The 19791-nt window shown below is 36.5% G+C and overlaps 3 protein-coding genes, 1 long non-coding RNA gene and 1 other non-coding gene across 5 annotated transcripts; 1 reads left to right on the top strand and 4 right to left on the bottom strand.

Moving 5' to 3' along the window:
- Window positions 1-2570: 2570 nt before the first annotated feature.
- Window positions 2571-4827, bottom strand: TIN1 (tunicamycin induced protein). Its single transcript, XM_088885562.1, has 3 exons — window positions 4518-4827; window positions 4002-4349; window positions 2571-3582 (listed from the first exon to the last, which is right to left on the bottom strand). The coding sequence occupies exons 1-3, from the start codon at window positions 4647-4649 to the stop codon at window positions 2752-2754; spliced, it is 1311 nt and encodes a 436-aa protein (XP_088741688.1). The 5' UTR covers window positions 4650-4827; the 3' UTR covers window positions 2571-2751.
- A 229-nt stretch (window positions 4828-5056) lies between these two features.
- Window positions 5057-5130, bottom strand: TRNAV-AAC (transfer RNA valine (anticodon AAC)). Its single transcript has one exon. It is a non-coding gene; the product is annotated as a tRNA-Val (tRNA).
- Window positions 5131-5385: 255 nt separating this feature from the next.
- On the top strand, window positions 5386-8074 carry LOC105172827 (soluble inorganic pyrophosphatase 6, chloroplastic). Its single transcript, XM_011094402.3, has 6 exons — window positions 5386-5697; window positions 6333-6493; window positions 6617-6717; window positions 6842-7023; window positions 7581-7679; window positions 7821-8074. Exons 1-6 carry the CDS (start codon window positions 5452-5454, stop codon window positions 7911-7913), a joined length of 882 nt encoding a protein of 293 aa, XP_011092704.2. The 5' UTR covers window positions 5386-5451; the 3' UTR covers window positions 7914-8074.
- Window positions 8075-8155: 81 nt separating this feature from the next.
- LOC105172644 (putative sphingolipid transporter spinster homolog 2) lies at window positions 8156-15938 on the bottom strand. Its single transcript, XM_011094163.3, has 17 exons — window positions 15700-15938; window positions 15020-15151; window positions 14496-14597; window positions 13917-14021; window positions 13722-13797; window positions 13228-13302; window positions 12925-13024; window positions 12793-12855; window positions 10420-10474; window positions 10163-10239; window positions 9939-10015; window positions 9663-9776; window positions 9297-9416; window positions 9006-9134; window positions 8782-8860; window positions 8521-8613; window positions 8156-8354 (listed from the first exon to the last, which is right to left on the bottom strand). Exons 1-16 carry the CDS (start codon window positions 15753-15755, stop codon window positions 8534-8536), a joined length of 1440 nt encoding a protein of 479 aa, XP_011092465.1. The 5' UTR covers window positions 15756-15938; the 3' UTR covers window positions 8156-8354; window positions 8521-8533.
- Window positions 15939-17298: 1360 nt separating this feature from the next.
- LOC105172643 (uncharacterized) lies at window positions 17299-19465 on the bottom strand. The gene is made up of 3 exons (XR_848673.3): window positions 19153-19465; window positions 17647-17802; window positions 17299-17550 (listed from the first exon to the last, which is right to left on the bottom strand). It is a non-coding gene; the product is annotated as an uncharacterized LOC105172643 (long non-coding RNA).
- Window positions 19466-19791: the final 326 nt, after the last annotated feature.

The raw sequence follows: 19791 nt of genomic DNA on the forward strand, positions 1-19791 counted from the left end.
TAAATATAATCATCCATATTTTTCTTTTTATCACAAAATCCAAGACTTTATGCGACCAACAAAACTCAAAGCAATGTTTGGCGCAGTTGGAATCGTAACATTAATCATCTACAAAAATAGATAAATATAAAAGTAGGAATTTCAAATTTCCGACAACAAATCTCATCAAAAAAATAATTTTAAATCATTCAACTCTTATTTTGAAATTCGTTAAAAAACGACGTCCCTTCAAATTGAAAGCGTACCATTCAAATAGAGTGGTAAGAGTGTTTGAATATATAAATAAACACGATTTATGGAAGCACAATATTTAAAAACTCAACAACGACTTCAAATAATAATATTTCGTGAAAATGCCAAAATCAACGTGTGATGTCATCTCCCTTTGCACCTTCAACTTATGTGGGCTTAACTTACACTTTTACACGACTCAGTACGCGCACTTGGCCGGCCACGACGGCTCCACACCAGCTACACTTATTCGGATTTGTTGTGTACATAATTTCAATTGTATTTATTTAATTAAATTAAAATAAAAATTAAGCAAAATATAATATGGCATACCAACATTTATTGTGTGATTGATGTACAGTTTTAGGAAAGTGATCAATATACTTACTTTGTGATTTATTTGGTTCGGTCAAATCTGATTTGAATAAGAATTTTTCATATAGATAATAAAAATGCTAACTCAGATCGGGTTTGGCAGAACTTGAACCACCAATTATATAGCAAAAGCAATAGATTTATCGTGTGATTGATGTACAGTTCATAGAGAGTGATCAATTAGGTAGCATATAGTGGTATTGAAAAGAGTGAGTGAATTTTGGTGATGGATGAGAGTAAAGATGTGGATATGGGAATGGGTTAGTAGATTTGGATGATGATGGACTTTATGTGCATTGGAGGAGGAGCAATAAGTCGTATTTGGAGGTCCATCCAATAATTCCAAGTCTTCCTTTTCAACTATGATGATGTTATGGCATGGGTATGGGTATGGTTGGTAGCCGCCAATTCATGATTCCTCGTGTATGTATATATGAGGGGATTTGAATTGATCCCTCTCTTTCACATGCATGTAAGTTCACTGTCATTGTAATTTGTTATCATCTCATGTTTTTTTTGTGACCAAGTAAAATACGATGATGATAAGCTAATTGGGTAGAATTTTGAGGCATTTTTTATATTTAATAATGGGTTAATCATAACATCATCAACAAAAATAATGTACATACTTTCTTTGCTATTTTTGCCTACAAAATTCATGAAATTTAACTGGGAAATATCTCCAAAAATAAGTCAAGTTTTTGATAAATATTGCATGGTCGTGCAAGACTTCTTAATGGAAGACTTCACTAACTTTACTCAGTTAGCAATCTTGACCACCAAATACTTGTAGGCCCAAATGTTGTTTTACCAATTATATGCGTTTGATTACTGTTACTAAGGCATTTGACCAAACTAAACATATTTGCACATATATGTGTCTGTCTTTTAATAAGTTGGAGTTTTAAATTTTAACAAATTCACAGTGTAGTGCTTGTGTTACAGTGGATTAGGACCTTGACTCTTAGCACATTCATAGCATAGTGCACGAATTTTAACACAAATCAGGTTTGGTTAAATTTAAATATATTTTATAGTACTCTTTTCATATGATTGGTATATAGTTTAAGAAAATTGATCTATTAATAAGTTTATCCACACTTGTTGTACAATTAGTTCGACTCGGTCAGACTTGATCAACATGAAAAAGAAAAAAAAAATCTAACATAGGACCACCCCTTATTTTCCTACTTTATGCTGAAAAAGAAAATGAAAAATTAATCATCATGATGAGGAACATTTAACCCTAAGTGTGTGAGTTGCAAGCAACAATTATGGTTTACTGTTAAGGCCCACTCAGAAAGGCCCTTAGACAGAAGCCCAAATTCATTTGTGATTAAAGCCCAAGAACGACAAATGCTGCTTCCAAAGGTCCAATGTTTAAACATTAAGGAAGAATACTTGGGCTTATGAGAGTGCACTAAATTTCTCTATCCACACTGTTTTGGTAAATTTATAAATTCTTCTAAATATCTTAGTAAGTATATGAAACATTAAATAATCGAATAACATATTTGATTCAAATATTTCGAGTGAATATTTATACGTTTATGTAAACTTGTAATGAAGAAAAATCGAATGGCAGCAGTATCTGGGCATGCGACGTGTCTATATTGAATAAAGTAGGAAATAAAATAAATATTGCAGCAGAAAACCTGATCAACAGATGTTTTAACGTTCGCGTATATATATATATATGTATATATACCGTATTAATTAAAGACTTTATACATTAATAAATCTAATTCTTGCACTGTATACAGTAACTTGAAGCAGTGTCCATCATCATCAAGAAAAACAAATACGCACATAAAAATCTTGATGGTTGAACTGAATCGGCAATCCAGGAAAGTGAAAACCAAAACCCTGGTCATCATGATTCAGGAAAGCCAACTGATTTGATGATGAAGTAGAAGCCAAAAAGCACCATCCTTCAGCCCTTGCATAACCAGAAACCATAAGAGTCACAGCAAAGGGAACCGCATTTGGCTCCAAAAATTCATTTCATTAACACAAGGTCATACAGCCTGCCATATCATCCCATTTGATGCGTAGGATCACCATATAGCATAAACGGATGGGGAGTAAAAAAACGAAAAAACTATCTTTACATTTAACTCGTCCTCAACACGATTACACCATTATTCATAATGTAAATGGGCTGGGAGGCTGGTAAACTATAGGAACCTTGGACATGGAGACGTTGCCTGCGAGCACGTTTGGTGCCACACTATCCTCTGCCATCACAGGATCGATCTGTACCACCTTCTCTGGCACAACTTTGTTACCATCTACCTTAGCCAACACCTCAAAATGCATCCTTACAGTCTTTGGTTTTGTTCTCCACTCTGGAAAACCCTTGACATCAAAGCCATCGCTTTCTTTGATCTTCTTCTCAACTCCAAAACCTATCTTTACAAACGTCTGAGCTGACACATCTGCCTTCAAAAGCTTAAAAGAACCCTCTTTATTTGCTTTTGGACCCAGTATAGAGGACAGCAAGGTCTCAAACCCAAGCAAGTTGGAGTTCGAACCGTGAACAGATGTAACAGGCCACAGTGTGCTGAACCGATCAGGTGCAAGAAGTGCAGTGGCTTCTCCTTGGTGACCAATTGCTGATATGGTGTCGGCTTTGATGACCTTCCTTTTCGTTGCAGAGGATAGCTCCACAAGACCAGGTGCAAGGCGCTTAAGCTTTAGCCTGTTATTAGCCGAGGGTGATGATGAGGCAGGGGAAGTGAGTGATGTTGGGCCAACAATCCGAAGGGAAAGAAGAGGGCCATCCTGGCTGCGGGCTGCACTGTGGAGACGCTCTGCCAGAGCTAAAAGACCCGAAGCAAAACCATTGCTAGTTCGATTCAGTGGAAGCGGAAGCTCAACTGGATGACGCAAGCTAACTGATCTCGCACCCTTAACAGTGACAACAGCACCATCCGCTAAAACCACTTTCTTCAGCACACCAGCATCCACATCATGCTGCATGACATTTAGATCAGAAAAGCCCATCATCAAATGAGAAAGAAGATGTAAACCATCATCAAATTTCCAGATAATTCTCTCCATTAAACCTGCTATTGTGAACTCAAATAGGAGTATTATGGCGATACATGCAGGATTATCGTGAAAATGTTACAAGAAAGTGAATGCAAGAGTTCCAGTTCTATGATCTGCTATTACAATTTCGCGCCTTAAAACCCCTAAACACTTTAGCAGCATAGGGTGTTAGTTATATACTTACTCTAAATCAGCACACAGAACCAGCAATTTTACCGTGGTATACAACCAAGGACCCCCAACAGATATGCTCATATGCTAAACATTGAATGATCCTATTTCACATAGCACACTACACAAATGCTACATACTATATCAGCAAAATGATAGATTGAACTTACAGGCAGCGAAATCCGCATGTCCTTGGCATCCTGAATCCACAGCTCCATTGGACCAGCCAATTGGAACGGGGCAAGAACAGGCATCTGATCATCCAAGTTCTTCCTCTCTACCAAACCACTCTCCTCACCCGGCTTAGCCGGAGGCTCCATTTGAAAAATGGGCAGATCCACATATTCCCAACGGTTTACATCCTCCAGCAGTTTGAATGGCAAAACCTTGTTATCAATCTCCACATCAAATTCATAGGCTACTGATTTTCCCACCTGGGCATCCCTCAAATCAAACCCGGATATCTTAACATCATCAGCTTGGAACCCTAATCCCTTTACAATTGCTTCCTTCAAATCCTATCATAAACAGAAAAAGATGAAGTTTACACGCGCTAAACTTTTCCTCTTAGGAAACTTCACATGATCAGACAAAATTCAAATAATAAAAAGAGAAACTCCAATAATCTAAAATCAAAATCGTCAAATATTGCAAAAGATGAAGTTGATGGGGAATTGGGTAGTTACCGAAATGGCTTTGGGATATGGAGGATTGGAATCCTGGATGGCGATCAAAGCAACCGACTTGGAAACTTGAATCCCAACCAAAACCAAACAAAACAACACAGCGATATCCATCGATCGTAACCTCAACTCCATCGAATTCGCAAAAAAAAAAACAAAAGGATGAAAATCCTGAATGAATATTCAAGAAATTTGTTCAATTGTTTGGCTGATGACGATTCTGTTCGTAGTGTTGGGCAGAAACGAAGGAGAAGTGCGTCCGGCTTTTCAACTATCAGCTTTCCTTGAGAATTGGAAAACGTGCGGAGAGGAATATAGGTGATATTTCTAGAATTACAATTTGTGTGGAGGAGGTGATGACGTGGATGTGACGGACCACTAGGAATTGAGAACCTGATGCGGCTGGTGGGTTTTCATTGGATGAGTGACGTCGATTTGTCAATGCCATGGCCACGTGTAGGAACACGTGTTGCAGCGTAAATTTCGCATTAAACGGCGGAGGATTGTAAATAAAACGTCATGGAGAAAAATAAAAAAGAGATTGGCGTCGCCCGGACTCGAACCGGAGACCTTCAGTGTGTTAGACTGACGTGATAACCAACTACACCACGACACCTCTTTGTCAGTCCAAAACAATTAACTATTAAGATAGAGTGGAATATATCTCCATTAGAGCATGTCAATTTTTTAAAAAAATTAAATATTAAAGCAGTATTGATATACTAATCATCTAATTAATTATTTATTTTAAATTATATATTAATTATATTATATTTATAGTATAATTAGTTCAAATTAATTAAATTAGGGGCGGATTAGAATTTCCCCAAATCATAAAAACAGAAAATGCGAACCAATAAGCGGCTAACATTTGGCATCTGCGGAACCTATTTAGAACACTATAGTGCAGTGAAGCTTTTTCTCTCAGCAGACGGAAATGGCGGCCGCGAGAGTGATAGCATCGGCGAGCAACGCCGTCGCCGGTGCTCTGCTGCCGAGAGGTCCATTAAGGGTAAAACCGAAGAGCGTCAGCATTTGCTTCAAAAACAACAGACTGTTGGCGCAGAGAAGGCGGGTCTTCAGTTGTACTGCTATCTACAATCCCCAATTCCAAATTAAAGAAGAGGGCCAGCCCGAAACCCTGGACTACCGAGTCTTCTTTCTCGACAATTCGGGTAAAAAGGTAGCTGGAAAGAGGAATACTGTTCCCGTTATCTTGATTTTTGGCTGAGTAATTGGTTTTGTTGTATTGTTCCTGTGTTTGATTGTTTTGAGTTTTGGTGAAAAGATGCACGTTTTGTGTGTTTAAACTGTTGATTGGAGGTGGAATTGTAATCTGGAGTAGTTTTTGTTTAAGGGTGGTGTGATGATTTTGACAATGCATTGCAACGGCGTCTTTTGTCATAGGATCGTTGTAGTTAATTTTTAATTCTGAGAAACAGAAAAGGGTTGGGAGAAAAAGAGAATATTATATGAGTATTGATGCTTTTTATTCAATAAAAGTCGTACAATGATGTTCTCTTTATTGGTTTGAACTGTCCGTATATGGGTTGAAATATCAACTGTAGATTATTTGGGACAGAAGGTGAAATTTATAGAGAAAAGATTGAATTGTTGTAGCATATGTATTAGGAAGTGGAAATTTTCAGAATCCCCCTGAAGTCTCTATAATTGAGAAAGATTTACCCGGAAGAGAGAAAGAATAGGCATTATTTCAGTTAGTCAACCTGGGATGTAAATGATTAGGTACCATGTTCTTACTAGATGTGGACGCATTCATCAGCCGACATTGAAGCACTTTGTTTACTCGATCTGCAGATTTCCCCTTGGCATGATATACCACTACACTTGGGTGATGGCATGTTCAATTTCATTGTTGAGATTCCAAAAGAATCAAGTGCGAAGATGGAGGTTGCAACTGATGAGCTTTATACTCCCATTAAGCAAGACACAAAGAAGGGAAAACTACGATATTATCCGTGAGAATGTGTTTTCCACCTTTTAAGCCTTCATGCTACTTTTTGTTGTTCGCTTCATTTTACATTTGGTCTCTTGTTTCTTCCGTACTCAATTCTTGTCATTTATGTGTTGTTTCGTCACAGATACAATATAAATTGGAACTATGGATTGCTTCCACAAACATGGGAGGACCCTTCATCTGCCAATGCTGAAGTAGAGGGTGCATTTGGAGATAATGATCCAGGTACAGAGCCATCTTCTTAACGCTGTAATTGTCCTTTGTTATGAAATAAACTTTCTTGTCATCTATCCTGACCAAAAGGAATAGGGGAAGTAGGCCTCTAATAGTTCCCACTTCCCCTTAACAGTTGATGTTGTTGAGATTGGGGAAAACAGAGCCAAAATTGGGCAAGTGTTGAAAGTCAAGCCCCTGGCTGCTTTAGCAATGATTGATGAAGGGGAACTCGACTGGAAAATAGTTGCAATTTCCCTGGATGACCCTAAAGCTCCCCTTGTAAATGATGTCGATGATGTTGAAAAGCATTTCCCGGTATGTAATGCCTAGTGAACACTTGCCTATAATAGTAATTTGTACGTGTTCCAATCATCTGTGTTGTTAATATTAGTAAGAAGTAAGAGTTATCCAGTATTGTTCAATCATGCTGAGGTAGTTTATTATTATTCAAGTTTTAGTAAACGTTTATATTTTTGTCGTCATATGCTAACATAACCCAAAACTGTGTTTAACTTCTATCTGTTGGCTTATTTTTTTGAGCCGCTCAGAAAATGTGTTCTCATATTATTAAGAAAAAAAAGAAAACTGTTGTGGCATGTTGCATGGCCATAGCTTGGCCAATGTTAGGACCTGTTATACTCTCTTTTTCATTAATGAAATTTACCTTCACCTAAAAAAAAAAAAAGAAAACGAAACTGGAGTATGCTTTTGGTGAAAGAGATGTACTGTAATGAGAAGAGAAACCCCTGAAAATATATAGTTTGTAATAGATTTCGGAGCTATATGCGATCCTTCTTGTCATCTTGGCTCAAATTCCGGTAGTTTTGAAGAAGGCGAATGTAATTTGAACTCATCACACAATATTTTGACAGGGAACTCTTACTGCAATCAGGGACTGGTTTAGAGACTACAAGATTCCTGATGGGAAACCTGCTAACAAGTTTGGTCTTGGCAACAAGCCAGCAAATAAGGTATTTAGTCGGTTGACCCACAGTCAGAAAAATTTGTTGCTTTTCATTAATACTCCAAATGGAAAATGTATTGTTTTCTATCATATATGAATGTTGTAATACTTTTATCTTCATTCATCAATTTTGTTTTGCACATTACAGGATTATGCTCTTAAAGTCATCACTGAAACCAACGAATCGTGGGCTAAACTTGTGAAAAGATCTATTCCTGGCGGTGAGCTCTCGCTTGTATAAATCCAACAATTATATACAAGCTGCAAAGCATCTCGATATAGCAGTTCTGTTGAGACACAATAATAGTGTCTTGTTGGAACTCCCAATGTTTATTTGTCAAGATTGGAACAAAGTTTTCAATGAAGAGTCATTTCAATAATAGGGGAGAGATTTTTGTCAAATAGATTTCCTTTTTCGACAATCATGTGTTGATTGTGTGAATTTGCCCCCCAACTCCGAAGAGAACAATATGAAATCAGCTCTGAACTGAGAACAACTTGATATTGCAATAAGAACTTAGATATTGTGACATATGCTAAAATACACAAACTATTCACGAAAAAAATCCGCACACATGTTGATGATGGAGAGGGAAATGCCTGTGATATTGGTATGCCATGGTGGCCTAATATGATCACGGCTGCATCTGGCCATGGCTCTGTGTGTTTCTGCAGCATTCTCCTGAAGTTGAGAAACAGAAGATGAGATTTACTGAATAAGTGAGCATCTGGAATTTGAAGAGAAAATATGCCATTATTCACACTAGAAAATGTAAATGAAAAATGTATACTAATGCGTGCAAAAGCCAGCAATTTAAGCAAGAATTCATGTTTCAAGAGAAAATTACGCTACTGCTGCTGCTACTCCTTCTCTTCAAGCAATGGAGTTACTGGATTCTCACTATCTTCATTATACCTATCCACACTATTAAGGAAAACTCCTGCCAAAAAACTCAAGATCAGAAATAACGTTCCAATAAAAGGCTTCATTAGCAACGACTTATTTTTTTTATTCTTTTTCTCTAACACATCTTAGGAAGTATATCTATCAACTGGCAGATGCCGATTTAATAGAACAGTTCAAATAAGTCTACAAAGTGGTTCCTTACCTATAAACCATATTGCGGCAGCCAGGAATAGAATAGATGTTAATATAAGAGCAGTTGCCCTCCAATTATTAACATGATCCTGCACAACCACCAAAAAAAAGTGCATATATCATCAACAATAACAATGGATAACTCCAGTGTCTGGTTCCACGGAAGATAAAACTCTGAAGACAAGCTCAAGGATAAAATATCTATTTAAAGACGAACTAAGACAGCAGGTGAACCTGGAGAAGCCCAACTAGGGGAGAGGACGGCACGTCGCCAAATATATGAATCGATACGGTGGATATTGCCATAGATAATGGTCTGAGACTAGGCTTGACACTATGTAGACAAACAAAATTCACAGGGGCCTGCAAGGGTACCACTGAAAAACTTAAGGTGTTGTAGAATTTAGAACATGTAGTTCATGTATTACTGTTGAATCTGAAGCACCGGCTGACAGAAAAAGAACAATAACTTTCTTTTCCACATAAATAATCAACAATGTTAGTAGGACATCAAAAGATAAATACCTGGGTTGCAAATACCAGCAGCTCTCCAATTGAAAACAGAGCCAAAAAGACATATAAGCTCTTGAAGCAAAAGGCAGCAAAGCAGAATATTGCTCCAATGAATGTAGCAAATGAAAGAAGCTACATTGAAAGCATAGTGAAAACAAGTCATGGTGAAAGACAAATATATGTATGTATAAGAATATAAACAGAGCATAACAAAATATAATCTATTTTGGCAACCATTTAATTCCAAAAAGGGGAATATATATATATATAAGTAAATCTTCTTGATATAGCTTTTATAGTGACAACCTATTCCAGGACATATTATGCTTGATCTTATTACATTATCTCATACAAAACTTCTGTTGAAGTCAAGCTCACCTTAAAAGCATTGGATATCGTGGATGTCATACGATCAAGAACAAGACCACCAGCTACTGTCCCAAATATTCCACATACTGCTGTAACACCCCCGAACAAATAATCTGCATTGCTCTGTGCAAAACAAATTCCAGATCTTAATAACATAAAAAGTCGGTATTGATAAAAAAGGACTAATAAACTATGATGCTTCCAATAATTTGTATGTATCCCTCGTATCAGGAGATTGATATATAGTCACTCAGACACTGTCGTGAAGGGCCATGAATAGCTTACCATGTGATATATATTATAGCCTGCCTTGGGTCCCCAGTAGGAGTAGGCACCTATAACAAAATTATAGGCAATGTAACCTGCAATAGCCATTCAAAAAGAATTACCACAATGAGTAGTAGTACATAAAATACACATATTGTTAGTGCTTATTGCAGCTGCTGATCAGTAAGTCGATCATCATCAGTAGTGTCTAATTTTGCAGCTACAGCACAAAGAAGAATTACCAAGAACATTCACCACGTAAACCTTCTCAAGCAAAAGGACCTTCATATCTTTCCAAAATATTGTCAAAACTGTCAACCTGAAATGTTTACAAGAAGAATCACTAAGAAATGACTGATCCAAGCTCTAAAATGACTTATGATCCTCCTGGATACATACTTACCTAAGGAAAGCATATTATAAAAAAAGCATTTATCTAGAAGAAATCCAAATTAAATGTTCACTCATGAGACTCAACTAGCTCAAGCATATTCCTAACCTCGAAGGTTTTGAACTTTCATCGGCATCCTCGTCCCTTCTGGAAACTTCACCATCTTTACCAATTAGGATAAAGTAAAAAAATGCATCATTCGCAATGAGAATATAATCAGATTATGCAAAGCACATACATAGATTCTTGAACAACAAAATTCATAAGGAACTCACAAAACAAAAAAAAAAGCAAAAAATGCTCAAACAATGTACTAGAGAAGAAACAGCCTATTATTCATTGATAAACCAATGCACATTAAAATTGAAATAAAAGCATCTAGTACGAAAGAACTATTAGAATAGGACCAATAGGTGATCAGAAAGCCAATTAGATTGGGCTTTTGTAATCCATTTATGACAATTTTGATATAATATAATATTTATGATTTGAATAAAAGTAATCTTCAATCTATGGCGTGATTCTTTGTTGTCTTTACTTAATTATGTTAATGTTTTCTTAACTGCACAACAAAGCCCATAGACCAAATGATTAAGCCCAAGAAGTTGGGCTGCACATTGGTTGGCAGCCCTGAAACTAACTTCAGTGAATTGGTCTGAAACGTTTTAAGTCGAGAACCTCGAGTAACGTATCGAGCGTCCTATAGAGACTTGCATTAAAGTGTTGCAGTCGTGTTTCGTCGGCAGGAGACATACGTCCTATGTGCAATACTTAGTGGATTGGTTGACAAGGTAATCGACTGACTGAGCTGACTCGCAAGAATCATCATTTGGAAGCGTCTTAAGGCTTGGCCCGTATGTATGGGATTCCCAGCTCCAATAGTCCTCGAACTTGAGAAACCATGGCAGTCACATGCACATGATCGTCGTAGCTTGGATCTGGCAAGCAATGTCTGTGTCGCGAGATACGGTCATTATAAACCTTATCAAATGCAGTTAGAATGTGTGATGAGGATGGTGCGTTCCAAGAGAGAATCCGTCCCCTATTAGTATCATGACACTAGTATCTCTTATACGCTCTGATACCAATTGAAATAGATCGGCCCAAGAAGCGCGAAAAATCAAAATAAATCCAAACAAAGCACGTAAGTTCCTGATTACGGGGTGTACCCTTGATCTTTCCCGAGCGTTTGGTGTACATAAAATAAATATAGGCCAAGAATTATACAAGAAAAGAAACGAGGACGCAAAAAGGAAATAAAACCATACCCTCGTTGATTTCTTGAACCGGCTACAAGGGTTGATTCCTCCCTTCAATGTAACCGAGATCTCAATGTAGAGATCGTCCAAAGATGTCCACATTTCCACTAGTAGAATGTGATTTTCTCGTGCTAGCAAGAACAATCACAGAAGAGCAAGAGATCCAACAATCATTATTGAATTAACGTTTTTTATCTTCTTGATCTGGAAGTCTAAGAAAAATATGGAGAGAGAGGAAGCGAGAACAATGAGCTTGAGGAAGAGGAGAGTAAAGTACGGCTAGTAGTTTCTGTGGTGTATATATGACCTAGTCATATATATACATAGAGATAACACAGTCCATAAGACATAGGCTTGATTTAATTTTAATTAAAATTGAGTCCTGTCCATTAAACACAAGCCCAAGGCTTTGGAGGACCTTGGCTAGGTCAAGGAGGAGTTTAGAGAATATTATGACAGAATTTTGAGGCAAAAATCGGCTACAAGTCCCTTCAAGAGGGGACTTGTTGGTTGTTAGTTTTAGATAACTAGGTTATCTCTATGTGTGTATATGACTAGGTCATATAAACACCATACAAACTACTAGCCGTCCTTTTCTCGATCTCATTTTTTTCTCTTCGTGTCTCTCCATATTTTTCTTAGTCCTCTAGATCAAGAAAAATCAAGAAGATCAAAAACGTTTATTCAATAACGATTGTTTGATCTCTTACTCTTCCGTGATTGTTCTTGGTAGCACGAGAAAATCACATCCTACTGGTGCAAGCGTGGACATATTTGGAGGATCTCTATGTTGGGACCTCTGTTCACACGTCCATTGAAGGAAGGAATCAACTCTTGTAGCCGGTTCAAGAAATCAATAAAGGTATGGTTTTATTTCCTTTTTGCGCCCTCGTTCCTTTTCTTGTATTATTCTTGGCCTATATTTATTTTATGTACAGCAAACGCTCAAGAAAGATCAAGGGTACACCCCTTGACCAGGTATTTACACAACTCGTTCCAATTTTTCGCGTTTCCACCACGCTTCTCGGGCCCACTTCCTTCAAGAACTTTCAAACCCAAACAATTTTAATGTGACATTCACTACTAGACATATGTATTAATTAAGATATATATCATCAAAGAAAAACCATACATCAAAACCCAAACAATTCAAACTCGCTTTTATGTATTAGTATGTAAACTGCTTTCAAATAGTTTAGATCCATGTAAACATCCAGAGCACCTTGATATTCTGAGCAACCGTCTGCCGTTGTCAATACTATCTTAGATCCAGCAGGAGACAAACCTGAATGAAATAAGATTAAGCAATGGAATGAAAATAGTAGAGAGATTAAAGCAATAGCCTAACATTGACCTTTCAACTGCAAAGGTTTCATCACAAAGCCTAAAATGGCAAAAGGGAGCATCAAGATTGCCTCCAACCAGAATGCCAAACGCCAACTAAAGTTACCTACCTATTAACAATAAAGATCAATAAGGCATTTGATGGATTTCCACCAACTGATAAAGATATGGTTAAATTTGAGATGGAGAAAAGGAATATTAAAAAAAAAAAATCACATGTAAATTTAATCAATACATAACCAATCAAGAACTTGTCATTGAAAAATAGTAGAGGAGAAATTCTTTTGCAAGGGAGTTACAAAGAATAGCGTACCAATCCACCATACACATAGCCAACTGCAACACCAGTTGGAATACACATGTAAAATGTTCCCAACCAGGCTGTTCTCTGTCATAGGAATAGCATTCAGATGTTAGAAATGAAGTGCAGAACGAAACAACAAGAGGGCTTAGTGAAAGAGATAAGCTGGTCCAATAAGGAAGGAGAAGCCATGCTTTTGCTTGAAACTTCATTTCCATGAGTTGTAAATTACAATATTGGAATCTGATATAACTAAGATTCAAATGATTATAGAACATGTAAGTTGGGCACTCTTTTAGATATAAAAAAATCTATAGTCCTTACTTCTATATTCTTCTTTTAATGCTAGGTGTCCTAACAACATTAAAACTTGCAAAGGTCATAACAAGGATTATGAGATATGCTTCTAAGTGTTTAAATACATTCAAAACAAAACACATGCTGAAGAAGAGGGAATCTTATAGTTATCTAGCATCCTATGATGTGAGATACAAAGATAGAAGAACCTGCGCAACTGGGGCATTGTCATCAATGAATGGAGCAGCAAGACTTATAAAAGAAGCCTCACCAACACCCACCAGCCTACAGAAAAACAAACATCCAAGAAAGATAGATCCATAATTGTATTTAGATAATAATAATTTCACAGACACAAATGAATACTCCATAAAAGTCAGACTGATTCAGGAAATTTTACTTACATGCGACTGATTGCGATGGACCAAAAATTAAATGAAAAACCACAAAAAGCAACTGCAAGTGTCCAGACAATCAAACCAACTCCGATAAGTCTAAAAGGATTGACGCTGCAAAGTTAATGTAAATACAAAAATAAGAAGTCATTTCAATTAGAGAGAATATAAATCAAAGATGTATTAAAAAGAAAACTTAGAAAATTTCACGTCATGTATGAAATAATGGGGAAGAGCTTAACCATTAAATGCTTCTATAGATCCAACTTACTGTCATATTTACTTACTGCCTAGTCATGTTCGTCATATGCTTATTATCACGACTTACATCCACAAGCAGAAGCACCAAAGCACAAGTAACTGTATATATGACCTTGTAATTTTCTTTTTATATTTTCTAGCCAGATAGACTTTGTTCACGTCAATATCCAAAACGTTCCTTCCCTGCTTAAACCATGTGGCATTTACTTCAGCTAATTGTATTTCCATTTCTGTTTACCTCCATCTTCTCCTCTTGTTCAAACTATTCAAGACAACTCTCAACCACACTATGTGGGTGACAACAATCACAGCACAAAAGAATATTACCTCTTGGCTAAGGATGCAAATATTGGCGATGCCACAAGGAGTCCAACCATAAAAGCAGATGATATAACTCCATCCTCAAAATTATTCAGGTCAAAATCACCCCTATGAAAAATTAGTATCAAAAAATTAAGCCAAAATGCATACTGATCATAGGAAAGCAGAGGCATAGGCACATATCAAATAAGAGAATCATACACTCATTAAAAATTTGTTGGCGCAAAGAATAAGAGGTAAAAACCCAAGGAAACGGTGTGGCTGAAGAATAGTACATATGTTAGATTCATATGAATGGACAAGAGAGTAGAGATACATATGCTACATATATGTATGTATGAAATATATATTATGCACCCCCCAACCCCCATGAGCCCTCATCAGCTCCAGAAACGGAATAAAAGGAACACCAGCAGGGTGAGGATAAAAAGATGTAAACGGGTTGCATAGGATAAATGAAGAAAGAAGAATGATACTTGTCAAGTTAGTGTCACTTTATGGTAAAGGTGCAATGTAGATATCGAACTCACTGAATTCCACTACCAGATGAGCATGTGCCACTCTTTGAGCAAGTTCTGCGGCTCCCATTTACACCATTACTTGCTATAGTTCCACGATCTATGTAATTCAGTAAATTGATTATGCAAAAAATAGCAAGCAGCCTGCAAAAACAGCATGGAGATTAACAAAATAAATACATTGAAATATCATAAGACAGAGTGAACTAAAACTAGACACTGATACACCTCTTTCCTTCAATTCAATTCACCTGAGTGGTTCCGTCAATTATGAAAGTGCATCAGAAATACCAAACCATCACTACCATCATCACTCTACCACCCAAGACAATTAAAAAGATCTAAATGAACCCTTTAAACTCTTTAACGAAAGATAACGCAACCTACAATTTCCCACGAGAAACTAAACAACTATACAAGAAAAAATCTCTCTTCTCCTTCAGTGAAACAAAATTCTATACAAAGGTCAAGACCCATCAAACAATGTGCACTACTACTGCATCATTCCCAAAATTGCCCTCTATACAGAGGAAAAAAACCCAAATTTCTCGAACCAAAACGAAAAGACCCATAATCTTTCTCACTTCCTACAGTATATAATCTACAACCCATCAAGAAAACCACAAGCATCATCACAACAGATGATACACAAATAAATAAACAAAAGGAGCCCAGTTTTGGGAAACGTTCACCTTCTCGGAGTAAACCAAGAAGGGTTGGTAACTGATGAGGTTGGAGCTCTAGCCATGCCTTTCCTCAGCGCTTTCTCTGTCCCCAAATGCACAGCTGCAATAAACCGCTTCTGAATCGGGCTCGGGTTTGGTTTGGATTAGGATCCGTCTGTGGGTCTTCCCACTGCTCCTCTCCCATGAAAAGGATAAAATACGAACTATAAATCCAGTTAAATTAGAAGCTTTGACCAATGGTGTTTGTTTAATATTGGAAGCCACAATGTGGAAATGGCTTCTCCCGTTCTTGTCGTATTCCCCACTCGTTTCTCTTCCTTACCGTCTGGTAACTCCTTTTTACCTCAGTTAACTATATCGGAATGCGCTGATGAAGTTGGCGTGTCAATTATGAATTGTCGTCGAAAGCAAACTGAAAATGAAATCTTGAAATATTTACTTGATCAAAATGAAATCTTGGGATATTTACATATATTTTACGGCGGGTCTGTAAAAATTTAAAATAACAACTTATTAATTTAGTACTGAAAAATAATTTTTAATTTTATAATTGTTATTTTAAACTGTTTAAATTTAATTAGTTTAAATCAAAAGTTGACTTCTATCAATTTTTGTAATTTATTTATAAAATTATAAAAAATAAATTATTTTTTAAAAAAACTCTAACTTCAACTTTTTTCTTTCTTCACTATTAATTATTGCTTTGAACACTGTTAACTAAACTCACAACTTTCTCAGTAATTTATGCATACAAATGATTACAAACATTCTATTAGGTAACATATTTCTAACTCTGTCTATTCATAATTAATTCACCTCATATAAAATAACTATTTGACTTTATTTCCATGTTTTCACCGTTAATTCAACAGAGCTATTTTTGGTACTGTCATTTAAGAAAATCATGGGAAATTAAAAGGGAATTTATGAGCATATTATTAAAAGGTAATAAGATTAACGACCTTTCATGTCAATAAATGAAAAGGTAAATTGAATTAACATTTTTTTAAGTTAGCTAAATTACACAAACAGCTCATATTTTTTATAAAATTACAACTACACTTCCTAAGAAGTGTTAGAATATTATTTTTCGAGGGTATTTATGTATATTTTGTATTTTAATAGAACGTATAATAATAATTACAACTATAATTTCAATGGATGCAATTGTAATTCTATCGAGTACCGAATGTTTGTGCATTTTAATTCAACTTCAATAATGTCAATATAATTTATCCCAAATAAAATAATGGTGCTGACTGCTGAGGTAAAAAGTTTGACCAACCATCATTTTACACTTTTTAACTTTCCAAGACCTCCACACACACGCCCTTCTCCGCACACCCAATTTTCGAACCAAGACCTCAAACATGAGGTCTTGAACCCCAAACTACAGAGGACTAGTCCAAGGGTTACTAGTTGCATCTCTCTAGTTTCACCAGCACCAAAAACTACGGATTAAATTTTCTATTGCAAATTCTAATCCATCTTCATTCAACATATAAACGTCATTTGTATAAAAATGACATTATGTATTTTATTTAGAAAATATTTTATACATGATGTAGTATGTGTATGTTGAATGGGGTATAAGATATAACAGGGTTTGCAATAGAAAATCCAATTCGCCAAAACTCATGCTACTATGCAATTCAAATCGCATTATTATCACATTAACACAGAAGTCACTCATTCCCTCGGAGAAACTTAATTTGCTGGAATGAACTTCAGCGATATACTATTAACACAATGGCGCTCATCTGTGGGCGTGCGAAAACCTTCAACTTTAAAAACATGGCCGAGGTGCCCCCCACAAGCCGCACATGTGATTTCCGTCCTCATTCCGTAAGGATTAGGCTGTATAAGCATGCAATGGCGAACATGAAAATGTCACAAGGTGCGTATAAGTCTCAAAAAGGATAAGAATCAAAGAACAAAGAAGGTTAAACTTACAGTTCGGTTATGGCCCCAGGGAGACCCTCATAGAAAGCAGGCCAACCGAATCTTGAGTTAAATTTTGTTGTCGACTTGTACAGTGGAGTTCCTCATCCTGCGTACTGATAAAAACCCTCCTCATAGAATTTGTCGTACTTCCCAGTTCCTGGATATCTGATAGGATGAATGCGCATAAGCAAATATCACGCACAGTTTAAGTTGGTGTTCATTCTGTATTCCACTCTTTAAATATACACGCAAGTACATCAAATGTTCCTTAAATACGACGTAGATCCTGTACATGGGGTGATGTGAAAATTGAAAATACAAAACGAGATTAGCAGAAGAACAACTAATGGTTCGAACCTCATAAAATTGTTCTTCAGTCACCATTACTTGCAGTAAAACAAGAAACAGATGCAAGTGCAGAATATGCTATGCAATGCCATGAATTACACCATAATGCCTCGTGATTGGAACATAGCCGAAAGCATTGTCCATTATGACAAGATTTCTAGATATACGAATATATCACAATTCCCAGCTTGGGGATCGTTGATAAGTTGTCGTCTCCAAAACGGGCAATGGAGAATGAGGAATACTTGAAACTCTACTTCATACAACAGAATATCTTTCAAATTTAACTCCATTTCTTCACAACAATCTGATAGCTTTTAATCCAGATATGATGGTTGTTTTATCGTAGGTCGTCTTTCCACCTCAAAAAAATGGATGGCAAGGCAAGACAAATACTTGTTTTAGGCTCAACCAGTGCCACTTCTCACAAACTTTTCAGGCATGAATTAATTGGGTTGTGTATGCTACAATAGGAAGGGAATAATTGCCAATCCTGATAAGAATGCTCTGATCCCGTCGCCAAGACTGAAGACAGGTAAATCAAGTCATTTACAAAAACATTCTTTGCAATAATATCAATTCCACAACTAAACCAAGTTTGGCCAAACCAAATCAATCGCTGAGCAAATGTAATATACTTGTGATGTGATTAGTACTTTTTCTTAATTATTAATCAATCACACCACAAGTGTATTGGAATTGACATACAATTTATTCAACTCCGGCCAAGCCCAATCTGGATTAGAATTTCCCCAGTTGAATGTCGACCTTGTCTGAAAACTTTTAGCTATAGATGAAATAGAAATACACATTAAATACATTTCTAACACCGATTCTCATAGCAATTGCTAGCAGGGGAAACTGTTAAGCAACACCATCCCACTAATTTTTTCATGCAAGTTCTTGTGACACAGATAAGAAATCCAACCAGCAAAATTTCTCGCCTATTTCTTCTAGAGTTGTTCAGACGACAAATATATATATATATATATATATATATAAGAACAACGAAATCAACTAGGGCTTTAATTAGCATTAATCAAGCCCAAACGAATTCCCAGCAACCAACAGACTAAAACCCCTCAAGTTGCAGTAATCCAAATAACGAGTGAATTTAAAGACATTTCGAAAGATTAACAACGAAGCTCCGCAAGAAACCGAACTTACTCAGTGCCCTTCTGTCTCAGAATCCAGAACTGCTCCGGCGAAAGAATTGCTCGCCAATCCTCCTTGGACTTCTGCAGCGGCCCAGTCGCCGCCATGGCCACAACCCGACTTCTGAAGCTTCGCCTGCTCTGTTTTATCGACAACCCGCGAACCCCACTTCCCCAACCGCTGCTGTATGAAGCGGCTTTGGAGATTGAAGTGTGAGAGAAACGGGTTTCAGTTGGGGCAGAGAGAAATCTAGGATTGATAACGAGTGTTGGAGAAGATGCGCAAACGGTAAGATTTTCAGGATGTAAGAGCCCATTGCCCATTATAATAAAGAAATTCGGGTCTTTCCTATTTCTTTGTTGGCTGCATGAAATACTAACAATTAAATTATTAATTTTAAAATAAATTAGAACAGACTTTCTTGAAATTTATTATACTTATAAAATCCCTTGTTACTTAAAAATTATGAAGGTGACGCTCTAATAAATATTTTTTATATTATGTTACTACGACACTTATTTGTTAGACGATCATTAATTTTAAAAAATATTTATACGAGAAATATTTATAAATATTACCTACCTAAAAATGCATGTTGTAATTTATCCATAATTAAATTATAAATTTAATTTCTATTAAAAGTATCTAATT

The sequence above is a fragment of the Sesamum indicum genome, linkage group LG10, assembly GCF_026168435.1.
Source record: "Sesamum indicum cultivar Baizhima isolate 11 linkage group LG10, ASM2616843v1, whole genome shotgun sequence".
Classification (NCBI taxonomy): Eukaryota; Viridiplantae; Streptophyta; class Magnoliopsida; order Lamiales; family Pedaliaceae; genus Sesamum; species Sesamum indicum.

What these genes read in the sequence shown, in the direction of transcription:
- TIN1 (XM_088885562.1), bottom strand. Translation starts at nt 4,649, where the DNA reads ATGGAGTTGAGGTTACGATCGATGGATATCGCTGTGTTGTTTTGTTTG. An exon ending in CATATCCCAAAGCCATTTCG is followed by an intron (nt 4,350 to 4,517) that starts GTAACTACCCAA and finishes TGTTTATGATAG; the next exon opens with GATTTGAAGGAAGCAATTGT. An exon ending in ACATGCGGATTTCGCTGCCT is followed by an intron (nt 3,583 to 4,001) that starts GTAAGTTCAATC and finishes AATGTCATGCAG; the next exon opens with CATGATGTGGATGCTGGTGT.
- LOC105172644 (XM_011094163.3), bottom strand. Translation starts at nt 15,755, where the DNA reads ATGGCTAGAGCTCCAACCTCATCAGTTACCAACCCTTCTTGGTTTACT. An exon ending in GCTATAATATATATCACATG is followed by an intron (nt 9,777 to 9,938) that starts GTAAGCTATTCA and finishes TGTTTTGCACAG; the next exon opens with AGCAATGCAGATTATTTGTT. An exon ending in TGCTGGTATTTGCAACCCAG is followed by an intron (nt 9,135 to 9,296) that starts GTATTTATCTTT and finishes GTACCCTTGCAG; the next exon opens with GCCCCTGTGAATTTTGTTTG.
- LOC105172827 (XM_011094402.3), top strand. Translation starts at nt 5,452, where the DNA reads ATGGCGGCCGCGAGAGTGATAGCATCGGCGAGCAACGCCGTCGCCGGT. An exon ending in TCGACAATTCGGGTAAAAAG is followed by an intron (nt 5,698 to 6,332) that starts GTAGCTGGAAAG and finishes CTCGATCTGCAG; the next exon opens with ATTTCCCCTTGGCATGATAT. An exon ending in GCAACAAGCCAGCAAATAAG is followed by an intron (nt 7,680 to 7,820) that starts GTATTTAGTCGG and finishes TGCACATTACAG; the next exon opens with GATTATGCTCTTAAAGTCAT.